The sequence below is a fragment of the Psammomys obesus genome, unplaced genomic scaffold (genome assembly GCF_907164565.1).
Source record: "Psammomys obesus unplaced genomic scaffold, mPsaObe1.curated_primary_1811, whole genome shotgun sequence".
Classification (NCBI taxonomy): Eukaryota; Metazoa; Chordata; class Mammalia; order Rodentia; family Muridae; genus Psammomys; species Psammomys obesus.
Window position 1 is genome coordinate 1,002,870 of NW_026594377.1, and position 17,348 is coordinate 1,020,217.

At 55.5% G+C, this 17,348-nt stretch overlaps 1 protein-coding gene across 3 annotated transcripts; it reads right to left on the bottom strand.

The window, feature by feature from the left end:
* Window positions 1-2,032: 2,032 nt before the first annotated feature.
* Mef2b (myocyte enhancer factor 2B) lies at window positions 2,033-17,100 on the bottom strand. 3 transcript variants are annotated; one of them, XM_055618841.1, is made up of 9 exons: window positions 17,021-17,100; window positions 4,643-4,723; window positions 4,116-4,319; window positions 3,732-3,857; window positions 3,219-3,348; window positions 2,985-3,118; window positions 2,788-2,896; window positions 2,569-2,656; window positions 2,033-2,420 (listed from the first exon to the last, which is right to left on the bottom strand). In XM_055618841.1, the coding sequence occupies exons 2-9, from the start codon at window positions 4,694-4,696 to the stop codon at window positions 2,201-2,203; spliced, it is 1,065 nt and encodes a 354-aa protein (XP_055474816.1). In that variant the 5' UTR covers window positions 4,697-4,723; window positions 17,021-17,100; the 3' UTR covers window positions 2,033-2,200. The 3 variants fall into 3 exon arrangements, with proteins under 3 accessions (XP_055474816.1, XP_055474818.1, XP_055474817.1); XM_055618843.1 differs by having other exon boundaries at window positions 2,039-2,420; window positions 2,788-2,875; XM_055618842.1 differs by having other exon boundaries at window positions 2,039-2,420; window positions 17,057-17,090.
* Window positions 17,101-17,348: the final 248 nt, after the last annotated feature.

A 17,348-nucleotide genomic window follows, 5' to 3' on the forward strand; every position in this document is an offset into this window, starting at 1 on the left:
CTTGTACAGAGTGAGACCCTGTCTAGAAAAGTAAGAGTGTGGAGGTTGGTGTGCTGGGGAGAAGGCTCGCAGGTAAGAGGGGTGCTGCTCTATCGTGAGGACTGAGTCCAGTTCTCAGCACGCACCCTGCAGTTCACAGACCCTGGGACTGAGTTCAGTTCTCAGCACACACCCTGCAATTCACAAACACCTGTAACTCCAGCTCGAGAGATCTCATGTCCTCTCTGACCTTCCTGGGTGCTTCTACGAACATGTGAACACACACACACCATCATGATCATATAGTAATTATTAAAGCATGAATGAAGCAGAGGCACGCTCATCTGAGTTGGAGTCCAGCCTGGTCTACACAGCAAGTTTCAGGACAGCCAGGGCTACACAGAGAAAGCCTGTCCTGAAGAGTAACAGCCGGGTGTGGCACACACCTGTGATCCCAGCACTCCAGGAGTCAGAGACAGGAGGATCTCTGTGAGTTGGAGGCCAGCCTGGTCTACAAAGTGAGTCCAGGACAGCCAGAGGAAAGTCTGTTTCAAAAAACTACACAAAAACACGGACAGCGGCTCTCACCCCTCCTACTGCTGCAACACTTTGGCACAGCTCCTTATGTTCTGGTGACCCCAACCTAAAATTAGCACTTCTGTTGCTCCCTCTCCACTGCAGCTTTCCCACTGTTAACAATTGTAATGTGAGTATCTGTTCTGAGATGATCTCAGGCAACCCTGCAAGCCGGCTCACGACTTACGCTGAGAACCACTGACCTATGGACTGGAGAAAGGGGACAGGATGCTGCTGCAAATGCAGGGCAGCTTCTGGGGTCCGTTTCTCCTTCCCCGATGTGAGTTCCCTCCCAGGATAGAAAGCAGAGTGGCAAGCGCCTTTTCCCCCTGGCAGACCCATCTCGCCTGCCCCAGGGAATGACCCCTTTAAAAGCTAAAAGATGTTTGTGTGTAATAATCACACAGGTGAGTGTGTGTGACCTCCCAGAAGCTATGAGGACAACAGGTGTCCCCTTTGAGCCAGGGACTCTGCCTGAACCCAAAGCTTAGTTTTCTAGGCTAGACAGGCAGGTAGCCAGCCTCAGCCCGAGCTCAGGTTAACAGATATTCTGTAGGACCCTGTTACCAGGGCATCGGGAGCCTGAACTTAGTCACATGATCACATATTCTCATCATAGCCTCTTCAGCCCAAGACACACTTGAAGGAGGGTGTCCTTGAAAGAGCCCTGGCTTCCCTCTTTGTTTGTACATATTTTATGTCTGTCTACTTGTGGGACAGTGCCAACACAGCTGAGGAGGCCAGAGAAGGTGGGGCAGGTGGCTTACTCCCTTCAGACAGGGCCTGCCACTACATCTCCGGAGCTGGGCCAGCAAACCCAGTGAGCCTGTCTCCACCTCCCTAGTGGCCCTGGGTTACAGATGCCGACCACATCCAGCTCTTCATGTGGGTGTGAGATCCTACTGCCTGCACAGCAAGCTCTCTTACCAGTGAACCATTCCCTCCCTCTCCCCATTTATATATTTTTTCGTTCCTTTTGAGAGTGCGTCTGTGTCTGTGTGGGGGTGCCTCCACGTGGACAGCGTGCAGGCAGCTGGTTCTTTCCTTCCTCCAATAGAACTTTCAGCAATAGAATTCAGGTCAACAAGACTGGCATGGCAGCACGTGCCTTTACCCCCTGAGCCATCTTGGGTGGCCTCCTGTTTACTTTTTGGAAGCAGTGTCTCTTCGGTCCCAGGCTGGCCTAGAACTCCTGGCCCTCACCGACAACCCACTCTTACCTCCACTGGCACCAGCTATGGTAACCTGGCTATGGACTCGTCCCAGCCTCACACTTCTGGGAGCAGCCCGGACCCTCTGGCTTGCCCTTGGCGGCGTCCCCTGTGGCTGCTTCTTCCTTTGTCAAACCCCCACCCTCCACCTGTCCTTCCTCTCAGAATCCGTTTCTGCGGTGTGCACCCCAAACCAGTGTAGGAATAAAGGAGGCCTTTGGGGAGACTGGATGTGGCTATCCCGAGCTCGGGGCGGGGGCTCTGGGCGGCTACCCGGGCCAGAGCCCCACCCCGGATCCTTGGGCTTTATTGACTGCAGTGGCCCCCAGGAAGGGATCTCACAGTGCTGCACACTGGTGCCCTCGCCCTCCTGGTTGTGCAGGGAACCCAAGACTGCGGGATCTCCGTGGAGGCTGGAGAAGACCCCTGGGGCGCTACCGCGGCCAGCCGTCAGGGGTCAGGCGGCGCAGGGAGGCCGTGGGCCGCAATGGCTCTGCCAAGGGCCTAGCAAGGAGCAATGGGTAGGGGTAGGGCCTGGGGAAGTCACCAGAGGCCCCAGTGGCTGGAGACAGACGCTCGGACTTGATGCTGACTGGAGGCGTCGGAGGGGAGGCCACTCGGCTAGGAGGACCCTCCTCACATAGGCTGCGGGCACTGCTGGAGAGACGGGGGAAGAGGGGCAGGAAGGGGGAGACCCACAAGATACAGAAGAAAGCTTGTGACCCTGGTGTTCCAAAGCTCACAGCCCCACCCACAGCCCCGGCGAGTCTAACTCCCGGCCGCCAGGGGGTGCCCAACTCACGCTGGCCGGGCGGGATCCGCGGCGTCCCTCGTCGGTGGCCAGGGCGAGGGGGGCAGCGGGAGCTGAGCGGTGTCTCCGGGGCTGCACTCTGCAGGCAGAGGCTGGCTGAGCGGGACTCCTGTCAGTACCCCAGCCCTCCCACCCTGAGGACTCAGGGTTGGGGCGAGGGACCCCAGCGAGGCAGACAAGTCAGACGGGAGTGGGGGGGGGGGAGCGCACCTGAGGAGCCTGCTGGCAGGAAGGCAAAGCTACCCAGAGCCGGGCCCGGGGCGGCGCCTGGGCTCTGCAGGCCGCCGTACAGACTCCTCTGCAGGACAGCAAGGAAGAACTGAGGCCTGGGCGTGACCATCTGCCCCCTCCCTCTCTCTTTCCCCCTTCTTCCTCCTTCCTCCTCTCCCAGCTCCCTTCCCTCTCACCGAGGTGCCTAGTCCCCCTCGGGTCCCAACCAGGCCCGGGGGCAGATCTGGCCTCCGTCCATCAGTCGCTAGGTACAGGGGTGGGGGCGTCTTTCCCGCGAAATGGCTTGGAGAGAAGATGGGGTGTCCCAGGCCTGGGGAAAGATCCAGGGAGAGAGGGGCGGTCCTGTCACCCAAAGCCCGGATCCCTCGCGCCCTTCTGCCCTCCCTACCCTGGCTGCTCCTAACGCTCACCCGGGGGTCGAAAGTGAGGCGGGCGGCTGTGGGCAGACGGGGCCTCCCCTAGCTCACCAGGGTCACAGCCCGGGGCGGCCGGTGGGACCCGGTATGACAGCTCTGAGACCGACATCGCAGGGGCCACGGGCTGTGGACAGAGACGGGGGGGGGGGGGTAGATAAGAAAGAGGGACTTTGTGCCCCCGAAGACCCCGAAGAAAGAGGGTCGCTCTAGACCCAAGGCTGGGGTTGCTCGGTGGGTTCCACGTCTGCTGCACAGCCTCTCTGCAGGCACTGGGTTTCAGATCATCTGAGACATTGTGGCGTGAAGACTTGATTGCTGAACCGTTACTACCCTTCGAAGCCCAGGCCATAAAGCGCCTTCCTCGGGGACTGGCTCGTCACCCACCCAGGACTAGCCTAGCTTCCTCACCCCCCGTCTGGCTCTATCACTACTCCCTGAGACTTGGCTTCAGACTCTGAGTTGGAAGTGTCTGGGGTGGGGGAAGAAGAAATAGGGTCTATCTCTCACATAGATCCGAGGCAGCGGCGAGGGGGAGCCCCGGTGGCTGCCCAGCGTCCTCAGCAGCTTCTCCTCTGGCCCCTCCTCCATCTCCAGCTCAGGCCCATCAAGGCCCACGCCCCTTCTCTTCAGTGTCTGTGGGAACAGCAGATGACAGGGTGGGCCCTCCGGTCCTGAACTCGGTTCTCGGGACCTGGGAGAGCAGACCTTCCCCAGCCAGTCTGCACAGAGGGCTACAGATGGGCGTGGCCTGCTCCAACTGGACCCCAGGGATTAAAACCTCAGCTAGTTCCCTCCGAGATTCGAGATTCGGGTCCCCACAGTGTTAGAGGAAAGGATCTGGAGCCGCTCGGGCCACACAGCGCGGCGGGGACTGCGTGTGGCTTCAGGTACCTGCAGAATGTCCGCATTCGTGCGGCTTTCGTGCGGCTCGCTGTACTCAGTGTATTTGAGCAGCACCCGGTCCATGTCGCTGCTCGCGTACTGGAAGAGGCGCTGCGCGCTGTTGAAGATGATCAGCGCGATGTCGCAGTCACAAAGCACGCTCAGCTCGTAAGCCTTCTTCATCAGCCCGAACTTGCGCTTGGTGAACGTCACCTGTGTCGCAGCCGCAGAGTCGGGGTGAGGGGAAGGGGCGTTAAGGCGGGTATTCCTAAGGAGACTGCAGAGCGAGTTTCTCTGCTTCAGTTCCCATCTGAACCTGCAAAACTTCTCTGCGTGTTTGCAACTCCAAGTGTCCAGTTCCCTTCTAAGTAGAAGACGGGGTCCAGAAGCAGAACCCACGCTTTCTGTCACATCCAGGTTCCCCAAGATGGCCTCGGGACCCAGACCTTCCTGTAAGACCTTTGACCTTGGCCTGGCTGTGCCCTGTCCAGAATGCCACTCCCCCCTAATGGTGAATATATCACCTGGGAACTTACCTGCCTGTTCCTTTGGTCTAGAATTCGTGAGATCTGGATTTTTTTCCTCCCCATTGTGTGTGGCTGTGCAGAGTGGCTGTTCTGTAGGAGGGAGCAGAGGGAGGGCATAAACAGAATAAGGCCAACAGTACCCAGCTTCTGTCCTGCCCACTTCAAGTCCTAGTGTGACAAAGAAGAGCAAGATGACAGAGAGAAAGAACGCAGGCCATTTAACCCGGCAGGCCCTGCTGGGCGTTAGCCAGGTGTAGTACATGCCCAAAAACACAATGCAATGTGGAGGCCCCGAGCACCTCCACCGCCCTGCAACCCAGGATGCTGGGGCAGGAGGCTGGGATCCAGGCAGCCTCAGCTCCAGAGAAGATGGAGGCTATCTTCCTTGTGGAGTAAGAACATCACCTCCTCCACTGGAAAGGACAATAGAGTGTGCTCTGGGCAGCGGACACAGACATGGCGGCTTTCCACTCACTACTGTGTGCGTGGCACAGCCATGAGCGTGCGTGGAGGCACAGAACGGCCTTCGGGTTCCTCTGTCCCTCACACTGGCCCTGCAGACGGAACTCAGGCACTCAGGCTGCGCGGCAAATGCCTTTGTCAGCCAAGCCACTTCATTCATCCTCTTTTTTATTTATTTTGTTGAGACAGGGTTTCCCGGTGTAGCCCTGGCTGTCCTGGAACTTGCTGTGTAGACCAGGCTGGCCCCAAACTAAGGGACCCACCCACCTGCTGGCAGAACACTGGAGTCATTCACCACCATGCCCAGCTTTTGTCTCTTCTTTCTCTCTTTTTTGTTGTTGTTGTTTTGTTTTTTGAGACAGGGTTTCTCTGTGAAGCCCTGGCTGTCTTGGACTCACTTTGTAGACCAGGCTGGCCCCCAACTCACAGAGACCCTGCTCCTGCCTCCCCCAGTGCTGGGATTACAGGCATGCACAAGCACACCCAGCTTCTTTTGTTTTCATTTAGTGAAAATTTATGTTAAAATGCACAATTACATGGCGGTTAGTGCTTTTCTGTACTGTGTGAGCATTTCCTGGATCTAATTCCAAGACATTCCATGGTCAGCAAGGCAGCTGCTGTTCCTGTTCCTTTCCTCCTTCCCCCTGTTCCCTCTGCTTCCTGGCTCTGTAGAGCTACCTGTTCTGGACATTTCCACACATGGGTCACATGCCAAGGGGACTGGGGGCTCCCTTATGTTCGCTGTGGGCCCCAGAGGGAGTGTGTTCTGAGACATGGTTTTGCTAAGTCATCTAGGCCGACCCAGAACTCAGAAATCCCCCGTCTCAGCCTCCAGAGTGCCAGCAGAATGAGTGTGGTGGCCACACCCCTGCAGGAAAGATGTTCTGCTGTGGTTTCTGCATGAGCTTGAGGAAAAAGCGTCATGTGTGAGATCACAGAAAGTCACCCTTGCTGGGTTAGGCTGGCAGACCTGGAGACCCCACCAAACGGTCCACACGGGGACTTGAGGAGTCCCTGGCCTCCCTGGTCAGACTTCCAGAGCTTCTAGACTAGCCTGGGCTATGGTGAGAACTCATCTCAAACAAAGAAAACAAGATAAAGTCTCTGAGGTGTGCATGGTGACACACCATGGTGTCAGCACTTGGGAGCTGAGGCAGGAGGATTGCTGGAGCCTAGGAGCTGTAGGCTAGCCTGAGCTGCATTGTGGGATTGTCTCAAGAGCAGGGAGGCTAGGGAGCTGCTCCAGTTGTGAAAGTACTTGTTGTGCAAGAGTGAGGACCCCCAAGAGCACAGGCCTGGAGTCAGGCAGAGTCAGGCAGAACCCAGGGGCAGGGCCAGCCAGTGTGGCCAACGGAGCTAGCTTTGGGCTTAGGGAAAGACAAAGTCTCAAAACTATGAAGTGGGTTCCAGGGAGGTGGCATGTGGGTAAGGGCACTCTTCACAAGAACGAGCACCTAAGTTTGAATCCCAGGACCCACGTGAAAATCTGGATGCTCATTCTAACCCCTGAGTGAGACTGTGGGATACAGGAGGAGCACTGGGCTCGGTGGCCATCAGTCTAGACCGAGGCTCAGTGTCAGCCTGTCTGAAAAGGAAGAGGCAGAGAGTGATGGAGCATGTCTGCTGCACAGTGCACAGCACACCCTCACCCACATGCACAAACACATGAGCACACAGTCACACACAGACACACTCACAATTAAAAGATACACACAGATGGACACACAACACACACACTTGCAGATACACAGAGAAGCCCAGAGAGCAACAGCCAATGACATCTCACCGCAACCTCTGCTCCCAGATGCCCCCACACACAAAGAGAAGAAGGCAGAGGCACCCGGTAGCCTAGGGCACTATGCGCTGCGCCAGTGTTTGGGCTCACAGAGACCCAGGCCAGGGAGGCCGAAGGCTGGGCCTGGGACACAGTTTACAGACAGAGAAGGAGCTGCCATTCGCAGATGACCTGGAGTTCTTTTTTCTTTTTCTCTCTTTCTTTTAATTTTTTAGGAGACAGACTTTCCTGTAACCCAGGCTGGCCTCAAACTCACTGTGTAGCAGAAGCTGGCCCCTGTGTTGGGGATGGGACAGCTCCCAAGGCCTTTCACAACACAGGGAGAAAACAGACAGTAAAGCCCTCTGGGACAGTTCCCTCTGCAGACTCCGGGGCCATACAACCTCTCTTGCCTCACAGCTGGCTGAGGCTCCCAGTCAGTGGCCACCTCAGGGCTGCATAGTCCTGCCTACACCCATCCTCTGTAGGCGATGCCTGTTCCTCCATCACTCCTGTTGCCTGGAGCATTGGCTGGGCCACACTCGCCAGTAGGGAGCCCCTAAGAACATGAGAGCTGGAGCCCTCAAGTGGTGGCTCAAACCAGCGAGCTCGCACTCTAGAGGCTGAGGCCGGGGCTTCCCTGAGCTTTGGAGCGCCTGGTCAATCAGACCTATGACAGGACTCTGTCTCAAAAAAGAAAAAAACAAAAACAAAAAAACCCGTCAGATATCATGGCAGCACTGAAGAGGTGGAGAGGTAGAGGAACAGGAGTTTAAGGCCAGCCTCAGCAAAATAATGAAGGAAGCTTGGGCTTGAGTCCCCATTTCCCTCCCCACAAAAAGGAAACTGAAGTCCAGATCCACTGAGTTAGCCATGATTGCTTCCTAGTCCCCACCCAAGTGGCCTGGCTGTGGCTCCCAGCACCTAGGAACCCTGCATACCCAGCAGTGTGGGACATTTCAGCTGGCATAGGTGAGATGCTGTGGGCTAGCCTCCACCCTCTCTGAGTAAAGTCTAAGAAGCTATCAGGGTCCCCAGCTCCAGCTTCTCTTACCAAATTTAACCTCCTTGCTAATTTTAACCGCTGGCCTTTCCCAGGGCTGAGATGTGTTGTCAAAACCCAGGCAGGTCCCTGGAGGCTGAAAAGGGGCACTAGACCGGAGGTTCCCCAGCCAAGATAACTATGGAAATGCCTCCCACTCCGGGTCCTGTGAGAGCCAGGCTTGGACCTGAGTCACTGGGTCCTAGAAGACCCGAGGGCAGCCTCCCTCTGTCCCTGAGATAGAGTGAAGGGGAGGGCTGAAGGGTGGGATGTAGAGAGAAGGGGGGTGGGCTCTCTCTGAACACAGACCTGAGGGCAAGAGAGGTGAGTTCTGAGCAGCAGGAACAGCAGGTGCAAGGGCCCTGACATGGGAGCAGGGCTGGACGCAGGGCTGCCTCAAGAGCAGAGGTGGATTTACTCTGTCATTGAGGGCAGAGAGAAAGTTGTGGAGAGAGATTAGCTTTTAACTTTTATTTCTTGAGACAGGGGCTCTCATAGCCCTAGCTGTCCTGGAACTCAGTATATAGGCAGGCTGGCCTCGAACTCACAGAGATGCTCCTGCCTCTGCCTCCCAAGCGCTGAGATTGAAGACATGCACCACCACACCTGGCAAAATAGACTTTTTTAAAAAATTATTTTTGTTTCTTATTTTAGTTTGAGACAGTGTCTCATATGGCCCAAGCTGGTCCCCCACTCTTACCTAGCTGAGAGCGCCCTTGAACTCATCTTCCTGCCTCCACTTCCTAAGTGCTCTGCGTGGTGCCCAGCACAGAGCCCAGACCTGCATGCCAGCAGGTGCTCCAGTGGGGCCACTAGTCTACCTGGCTGGATTTACTCACTTGTTTTCTCTGTAATACTTATTTCGTGTGTGTGTGTGTGTGTGCGTGTGTGTGTGTGTGTGTGCGTGTGTGCGTGTGTGTGTGTGGTCTGCATGTATGTCTGTGCAACACGTGCCTGCCTGCCTGCCTGCCTGCCTGTTGTCCAAGGTGGCCAGATGTTACACACAGCTACTGCCTCGTGGGTGCTGGGAATCCAACCCAAGTCCTCTGGAAGAGCAGCCAGGGCGCTTCACCATGAGAAATCTCTTCAACTCTGTATTTAAACTTTGTTATGTGTATGAGCGATTTGGGGGCTTGTTTTGGTTTTTGGAGACAGGATATCACTGTGTAGACGAGGCTCACCTTGAACTCACAGCCATCTGCCTACTTCTGTCTCCCAGTGCTGGGACCACCACTCCTGGCTATTATACACGGTTTAATATTGTCTAGGTTGGCTTGAACTCCTGATCCTCCTGCCTCAGGCTCCTGAGTGCTGGGATGACACTCAAACTCTCAGGAGCAGAAGGTTGGGGTCAGGGTGTAAGTGGCTGGGGGATGGGCAAGAGGCCAGGGCTCCGTCCCTCTGAGTGGCTGACTGAGCATGAGGGCCTGAGTTGAAATCCCAGCACACACATAAAGAGCCAAGCCTGCACCCATCTTCCCTGGGGAGATGGCGGTGGGGCTTACTGGCCAGCCAGCCAGTGTGAATGCTCATCAGAGCCGGATCTTTATCACTTGGGAGGCAGAGGCAGGGGAATCTCTGTGAGTTCCAGACTGGCCAGGGCTACATAGTGAGACCCTGTCTAAAGGACAGAAAAGCATGTAGAGTGACGGAGGGAGCCTCACCATGTGACGTCTGACCGCTATACAGCACATGAGAGAAAGCTGAGGCTGAGACACCCCCTCTTCGCTGCACACTTCCTCTTCTTTGGACACCCTGCCCAGAAATACACTAGCGAATGCAAATCTCCCATCACTAAGCACGAGCTGGAGACCTGTGCCATCCAGGTGTGAAGGGCCAAGAGGAGTGCGGAGGCGGCCGCAGGGCCAGCCAGACCTATTTGTACTTCCATGCAAATTACCCAGCTGCAGACGGACCCAAGTGCCTCTGCTCCAGATGTCAGTGGTCAGAAGGTGGGAGGAGGGGCGGCACGCTATGACTATGTCCGGCATCCGGAGGAAGCTGAGAACTGGTGAGGAGCCTTCCATACACAGGGACCCTCCCAGTGTGTCCAGCCAGGAACCGGGTGCTCGGCTGGGCACAGGGATGGGCACTATCAACCAGTACTGGTGAGGTGGAGGACCATGAGGAGGCCAAGGGCATCCACGGTTCTGTAGGCAGTGGGGCCAGCCTGGACTAAGGAGACTGCCTCAGAAATGAGTGAATGTATGAGTGAATGAGTAAATAAAGTGAAATTTAAAAACAGACTAAAATGCCTCTCCTGGCTTGTGGCTGCCACGAGGACTGTGTCCATTCAGGCCAGAGCGATGTGACAGGAGAGGAGGGGCTGGGTCCTGGAGGGTCCACAGTGGGGCAGAGGACACGGGGGACCCGGGGAGCTGGCATGTGGATGGGCTATCAGTCCCAGGTCTGGGCACTGAGTGAGGGGCTGGGACAGCCATAAATCTTCTCTGACAGACTGGGCAAGGGGCAGTAAGTTTCTGCGGACCCAGCAGAGCCGGGGGCTGTCACTCAATACGATTCACGGGACAAAAGCAGGCAGTGCTGAACCTGAGGGGCTGAGAGTGAGCATGGACCCACACGGTGGGAGGACACCCACGCCCGGACACTGCTTTTTGAGTTTCACGCACCAGGTGTGGTGTGCACACGAAGATTAAATTAATGGCTGTTACATTTTTGTTTTAAAGGCGGGGGTGTCTCAGTATGTAGTCCTGACTGTCTTGGAACTCATTATGTAAACCAGGCTGGCCTAACTCAGAGGTCCACCTGCCTCTGCCTCCTGGGATTAAAGCAGTGGGCTACCACACCTGGATATGGATGTCTTTTTTTAAATTAACATAGAAGATAACATGGCCTCTCTCTCTTTCTCTCTCTCACACACACACTCACAGACTCACTCAACTCTTCTGTCTGGTGGGATTTATGGTTAGTAAGTCAACCAACAAACTCCTCTGAAGGTCTTACAAACCATGAACTTCCCTAGCTTGGTGAGGCCACTGGGTCCCAGGTGATGGAAATCAGGGTGACCAGAAGGATCCCACCTTCCCGGTGACCTTTTGCCTCTTGCCCCCATGAGGCCTCCTTTCCTCGGTAAATGGAAGTAGAAACCCTGTCTCTCCCTACCCCAAGGGCTTTCAATTTGTCTTTCCTTCCAGAAGCCAACTTTGGACATCAGGGCGCTGACTGCCAGGCCATGTCCAGCTTCTGGCTTGTTCCCTGCGATGGGCCATCGGGCTGCACAGGGCCCACAGCCCAGTGAACGGAGAAAGCAGAAGTGAGAGGCAGGTGGGGAGTCAGGCCCGCGGGACATGCGGCCTCACGCAACCCAGGCTGCGGTTTCATCACCTGCTCCCAGGACTCCTCATTACGACGACAGGAAGCGCCCCCTGGAAAGCCAGGACCCCTCCCCGCCCTCTCCTGGGGACGAGGGCTGCTGAGAGTGACCCCAGCTGTCTCCCCATCGCTGCAGCCGGAGACAGGTCCCTCCGTGCTGGGAGGGAGGAGCCCGGAGGGCAGGGGGCGGGGCCTCGCCCACCCCAAAGCTGGGCCGAGCAGCTATCTGACTGAGACTGTGACCAGCTCTCCAGCACACTCCCCCCACCTCCCCACGGCAGCCACAGCTTCACCACCAAAACCTGGTCAGTCCGGGCTGCCGGGGTGCCTGACTGCCAATCCTTTATGTTGGCTTCAGGGATAGGCGGTCACTACTCCTCAGCCTCTGGGTATAAGGGTCGGGAGGGGTAGTCAATCAAGCTCGGTGCTTGCTGGGGGCTTGGGGAAAGACAGGGAGACCCCATCCACACTTGGAGAATACCTCGGTCCACCAGTATGGAACACAGTGGATCCCCACACTCTGGATCCGGATTTGGCCTAGCCTTGACACCTGTCACCCTAGAGTTCAGGAGGTGAGGCAGGAGGACTGTTTTCAGTTCAAAGCCAACTTGGCTAAATAGTGAGTTCCTAAATAGCTTGGGCTACAGTGAAATCCTGTCTCACAAAACAAGAGCACAGACATATCCATAATTCACACTGCTCTCTAAACACTAACCCAACATGAGACCAACCGCAGAATCTCCGAGAAGTGACAATCCTCAGATGCATGCATCCTCCATCACACAGACTGTCTCAAGCCCAGCCAGTCCCTGACGACACATAAGGAAACCCCCAAACATTCACATGTTTTTCAAAGGTACATGGACCTCTCTCAATAGCTCTCACGCCTCAGACATAAGAAGACCTCCAGATCCAGGCTGGTCCCCCCTGACATGCATGCGCCCGTGCTCCTGCCTCTGTGGGGGCCCAGCTCTGCTAGGGCTTCAGGGGCAAACCTCATTTCCCCAACTCTAGGAAGGTGCCCAGAGTCCCTGTGTACACAGGTTTCCTTGGCATCACTGAGGAAACTGAGGTCCACCTGGTCTGCTGAAGGTGGGGAACAAATATTGAATTCAGTGGACAGACACTGTGTCAGGGCTATAGTGGCTGCTGGCTGACTGTCCAGAGCTGGGTCAAGGGTCAGCAAGTGCTGATTCTTTTCAGGCTGAAGACATGCTGAAAGGCAAGCCCTGTGCTGCTGAGTTCCATTCTTTGCTTTCAGGCTCCTTTTAAGGATCTCATGACACACAACATAAATGTAAGGCCGCAGATGGCCTGTGGCCCACAGTGTGAGACCCTGTTCTGTAAGACATTCTCATCCAGTTAGTGATGTTTGCCTGGCATGCATGAAGCCAGGTTCCATCCCCACCACCCATGAAAATAGACACGGTGGGGCACACCTGTGATCCTAGCGCTCAGATGTTCCAGGCCAGCCTGGGCTAAGTGAGACCCTCTATTAAAACAAGCCTGTTTTGCTGGCGCACACCCTTAATCCTAGCACTGAGAAGCAGAGGCAGGCAGATCTCTGAGTTCAAGATCAGCCTGGTTACAGAGTGAGTTCCAGACCAGCCAAGGATACATAGTGAGACCCAGTCTCCAAACAATAGAAACAGCAAAAATGAAAAAAAAAAAAAAAAAAAGCAAACCAAAACCAAAACTCTACACATAAAATAAAATTTAATTTTAACAGAGAGAGAGAAAGACAGAGAGAGAACCAGCCAGACAGAGACAGAGACAGAGACAGAGAGGTGGCTGAGGAGAAAGGTCAGTGGGTGATGTTTGTAAGCCTGCAGACCTGAGTTTGACCCTCAGGGCCCACATTCAAGCCAGGCAGATCCCGAGGGCTTGACGGTTGGCCACTCTTGTTAAGGCTGGTGAGAGACTCGAGGGTAGGGAGGCGTGCGTGCATGTGCGGGTGAGATCACCAGCCTGGCCCGAGCCTGCTGCCCCGTATGAGGGGTGCCCAAGACCTCCACAGGGGCTGCAGGAACAGCCCAAGATTTCCCTCTTTGTTGCACAGAAAGAGCTTCCCATGGGGAATTGGTCCTTAGAGAGGCTCAGGCCTCCCAGCTTGGGAAATTAACACATCTGTCAGCACTGGGCGGAAGGGATTCTGCCCATGGCCTCAAAAGCCCCAAGATATACCAAATGGGAGCCCGAGTTCAGGTGAGGGGCATCCTGTGTCCTCCTCTGTAGGCCCAGAACTGTCAGGGACACCCAGGCAAGGGGCCGGACAAACACTGGACTGTCCTCTGGCCGGTCGACAGCAGAATCCTGGCTGTGTCTGGGGAGTCTGGGGAAGGAACGGGAAGAGCAGCTTGGTCTGCTGCCTCCTGCCTGTCATCAGCAGCTGGAAGGTGGAGGAGGGAGGACCAGAAGGGCGGCCTCAGCTGCACAGTAAGTTTGAGGGTGGCCTAACAACCTATCTGAGAAAACAGAAAAGAAAAAGGAGAAAATGGGGAGACTGAGGCCGGGTAATGGTGAGCATGGTATGCACAGAGTCCAGGAAGGCCTGTCTGAGCAGTGGTCTTGAGGATAAGAGGGTGCCATCCAGGCAGGGACAAAGGGCTAGCCCGCCTGGTGCACAGTAGAACAAGTGCAAAGGTCCTGGAGAGGGACCTGGAGAGGTGGCTCAGAGGTTAAGAGCACTGACTGTTCTTCCAAAGGTCCTGAGTTCAACTCCCGGCAACCACATGGTGGCTCCCAACCATTTATAATGAGATCTAGTGTCCTCTTCTGGCATGCACACAGAAAACTGTATAAATAGTAAATAAATCTTAAAAAAAAAAAAAAAGTCCTGAAGAGGGAGGTGGCTGCGGCTGCTGTAGCCTGCTCCTAAGGACACCTGGCTGTCTTGCCATCTGCCCTGAGGGAAAGCATGCTCCCTTAGAGAGGTTGGACAGGGTGAAGGCAGTGGACAGAGGAGCAGAGCACTATGGGAAGGTTATGTTGATTCAGAGTTCTTGGATTCAGTGCTGTGGTGGGGGCTTTGGGAGCAGGACGGCAGGACAGCACACCTCAGGAGGAGCTGTGGCCTGGACTATCAGCGTGCAGGTTGGGAAAGAGGATGAGAGAAGTCCACAGCTGTGCGGAGGCCACGTCAGCCACCACTGTTGCTCCCCTCTTAGCTCTCACCTTGACCTGGGGTGAACTAAAGAAGATGGTGAGTCAGGGACAAGCGGACCCTCCCCAGCTCTCTGCTTGGAAACAGCTCGTGGTATCTGCTATGACCAAGCACCTACTGTTTGCCCAGGCTGTCAACACAGGCCCTACTCACAGAAACAGCTCAGCTACCAAGACACAGGCCCTCCTCTACTGGGAGAGTGGGCTTTGCCCTAGTGCCAGATGGCAAGACTCCTAGGTTCCCAGTGAGGAGCAGACTTGGGCCCCAGCATCTGCCTGCCACACTCCAAACTCACCGCTCGTGACCAGCTGGCATTGTCACCCTAGGATGGAAATCTAGGTCTCAGGCTAGGTATGTCAAGTCACACACAGGTGTCACTGGCAAATCCTGGCACGGTGGTGCATGCCTGTCACCCCAGCTCTGAGATGCAGAAGGATCGACAATCCAAGGTCACCCTCAGCTATGCAGATACACAAGGCTGTTTCCGACAAACAAGAAGCCATGTTTGGGCTCCTTGCCCTGCTGTGGTCACAAAGGCAGACAGCTCAGAGAGACAGGCTGGTGGTGAGGCTATGTCCCTCAGCAGCTGCTCCTATTCTCTCAAAGACTTGGGAATGGCCTTGAGTCCCTTCTTTCTCCAGGGGGCTGGGTGTCCCGGCCTGGCCTTAGTATTGTCTCCTCTAATCAGGGCCTGGTGGTTCACATCTGTCATCCCAGGTGAGGATCAGGAGTTGAAGGCCAGCCTGGGAAACTTAACACCCTGGCTCAAAAAGACTAAATTCCTGAGCTAATGTTAAGTATACTTGCTACTCTTGCAGAAACCTAAAGTTTGGTTCCTAGCACCCACAATGAGTAAGGCTCAAAAGTTCAGCTCCAAGGGATCCAATCCAGCTGTTCATAGGTATCCTTTCCCTGCTCCATGCATATGATTAAAAATAATAATAATTAAACAAATCTTTAAAACAACAAAAAGAGCTGGCACTCAGGAAGCAGGTGGATCTCTGTGAGTTCAAGGCCAGCCTGGTCTACAGAGCAAGTTCCAGGACAGCCAGGACTGTACAGAGAAACCCTGTCTTGAAAAAACAAAAATAAAATGAAAAGAAAATTCCAAATCAGCTTTCAGATGGCCCCTGTGCCTTAAGTGTCCCAAAATTCTGTCCCTTTCACAACAGTTTTGTTCTGGTCTTCAGCAAGGGAGTGGGTGACATACTCAGCCCTCAGGGAGCAAGCCCACCTTGTCAGCGGTCCCTGAAGCCGTAACAATCACACAGGTCAGCACTGATCCCGCTAAACTGAGGTAGGTGGCCCCAAGCCACCTCCAGTGCCTGGGACAGAACTTGGGAGCTCGCACGTTCCTGAGCGCCCTCCCCAGATGCTCACTGACGGACTGCGGTCAAGCATTCTCCCCAGGCCCTGCACACCGAGGGCTCTTTTGTGTCCAGGTTTGTTCACACCAACAGTCAGAACTCCTATTCCCGGTCCCATAGGACCACAGTCCTTAACTCTGCCCAGCAAGCACGTGGAGGCCTAAGCTGGCTGACTTCTGTCTGCATGTAGTGTTGGGGCCAGGCAAGGATGGGTCACTAAGAGACAAGAAGGGGTGAGGACCAGGAAAGGGACCCTGCCTCCGAGGTGTGTGAGTTGTTCCTGCTGAAGTTTCCAGGGAAGACACAGGCATGGAGCAAGGGCGGCCCCTTCCGCCTCCCTTCCGTGCCCACGGACATACCCAAAGTAAAACACAGGCAATGGATGGCACGGGCAGGCTCAGCTCAGAGACGGGCAGGCTCAGCTCAGAGACGTACCGGCGCCACAGAACCGGTCCTCACAAAACCTTAATCACAGCCTCCACGAGGGACATACCTGTGATCCCACATTTTGGAAACTGAGGCAGGAGGATTGATGAACGCTCGAGGCTGGCTTGAACTACATATAAAGACCCTGTCTCAACTTCCCAATTCCCCACTACCCCTCACCCCAAGAAAACCACAAACAGCCACCATTGAGTACACATCTGTGATCTTGGCACTGTCCTGAGTTCTGGGTGAGCCTGAGCTACAGAGTTTTGCTTTTGCCAAGGTCTAAGGATATAGCCCTGGCTGGCTTAGGGCTCACTATGAAGACCAGGCTGGCCTGGAAGATCTCCCTGACTGGGAGTAAAGGCATGAAGCACCAAACACAGCTACACAGTCTTCTAGGCCAACCTGGGCTATAGAGTGAGACCCTCACTCAGATTCTCAAAGGAATCTCCAACAAGATGGGCGCGGGCGCAGGGGCACACTTCTCTGATTCCAGCACTCAGGGAAGCAGAGGGAGGCGGTTCTCTCTGAGTTCAAGGCCAGCCTAGTTCAGGACAGCCAAGGCTACAAAAATAAACCCTGTCTTGAAAAAACAAAAAATAAACACAAGCAAACAAAAGAAACCTCAAACAGTGAGTGTGGTCACAGCTTGTGAGCCCAACAAAACTTCTGGAGACTGAGGCTGGAGTGAGTTATGTAGTAACGTCCAGACTAGCTTGGGCTAGACAGAGAACCTACCGCTGAAACCCAGCCCCGCTCCCGCACACACCGCACACACACCGCCCTCTGCACCCCATCTGCCCCGAGCCCCGCACACCTCGGGAGTCCGGGAGTCCCGTCCCTCCGGCCGCACCTGCTGCGCACTGCGGGGGTCCCGGCGCCTACTGCTGCCGCTGCGCCGGCCCAACTACTACTACTGCTGCCGCCGGCCCAGCCGCAGGTGCGGGCCCGCCCCCGAGAGATGATTGGATGGAGGTGAAACTCATTTGCATAGGGGCAGACACTTGCGGTGTCCTAACTCCCAGGCACTCCGTACTCCGTCCAGAGGCGATGCCGGGATCCAGAGCTAAGAGAGGCAAGGCTTGAGGCGCACTCTCGGCAGGCCGGGACCGGAGGACTGGGCAAGCCCCTGTCCACAGAAACAG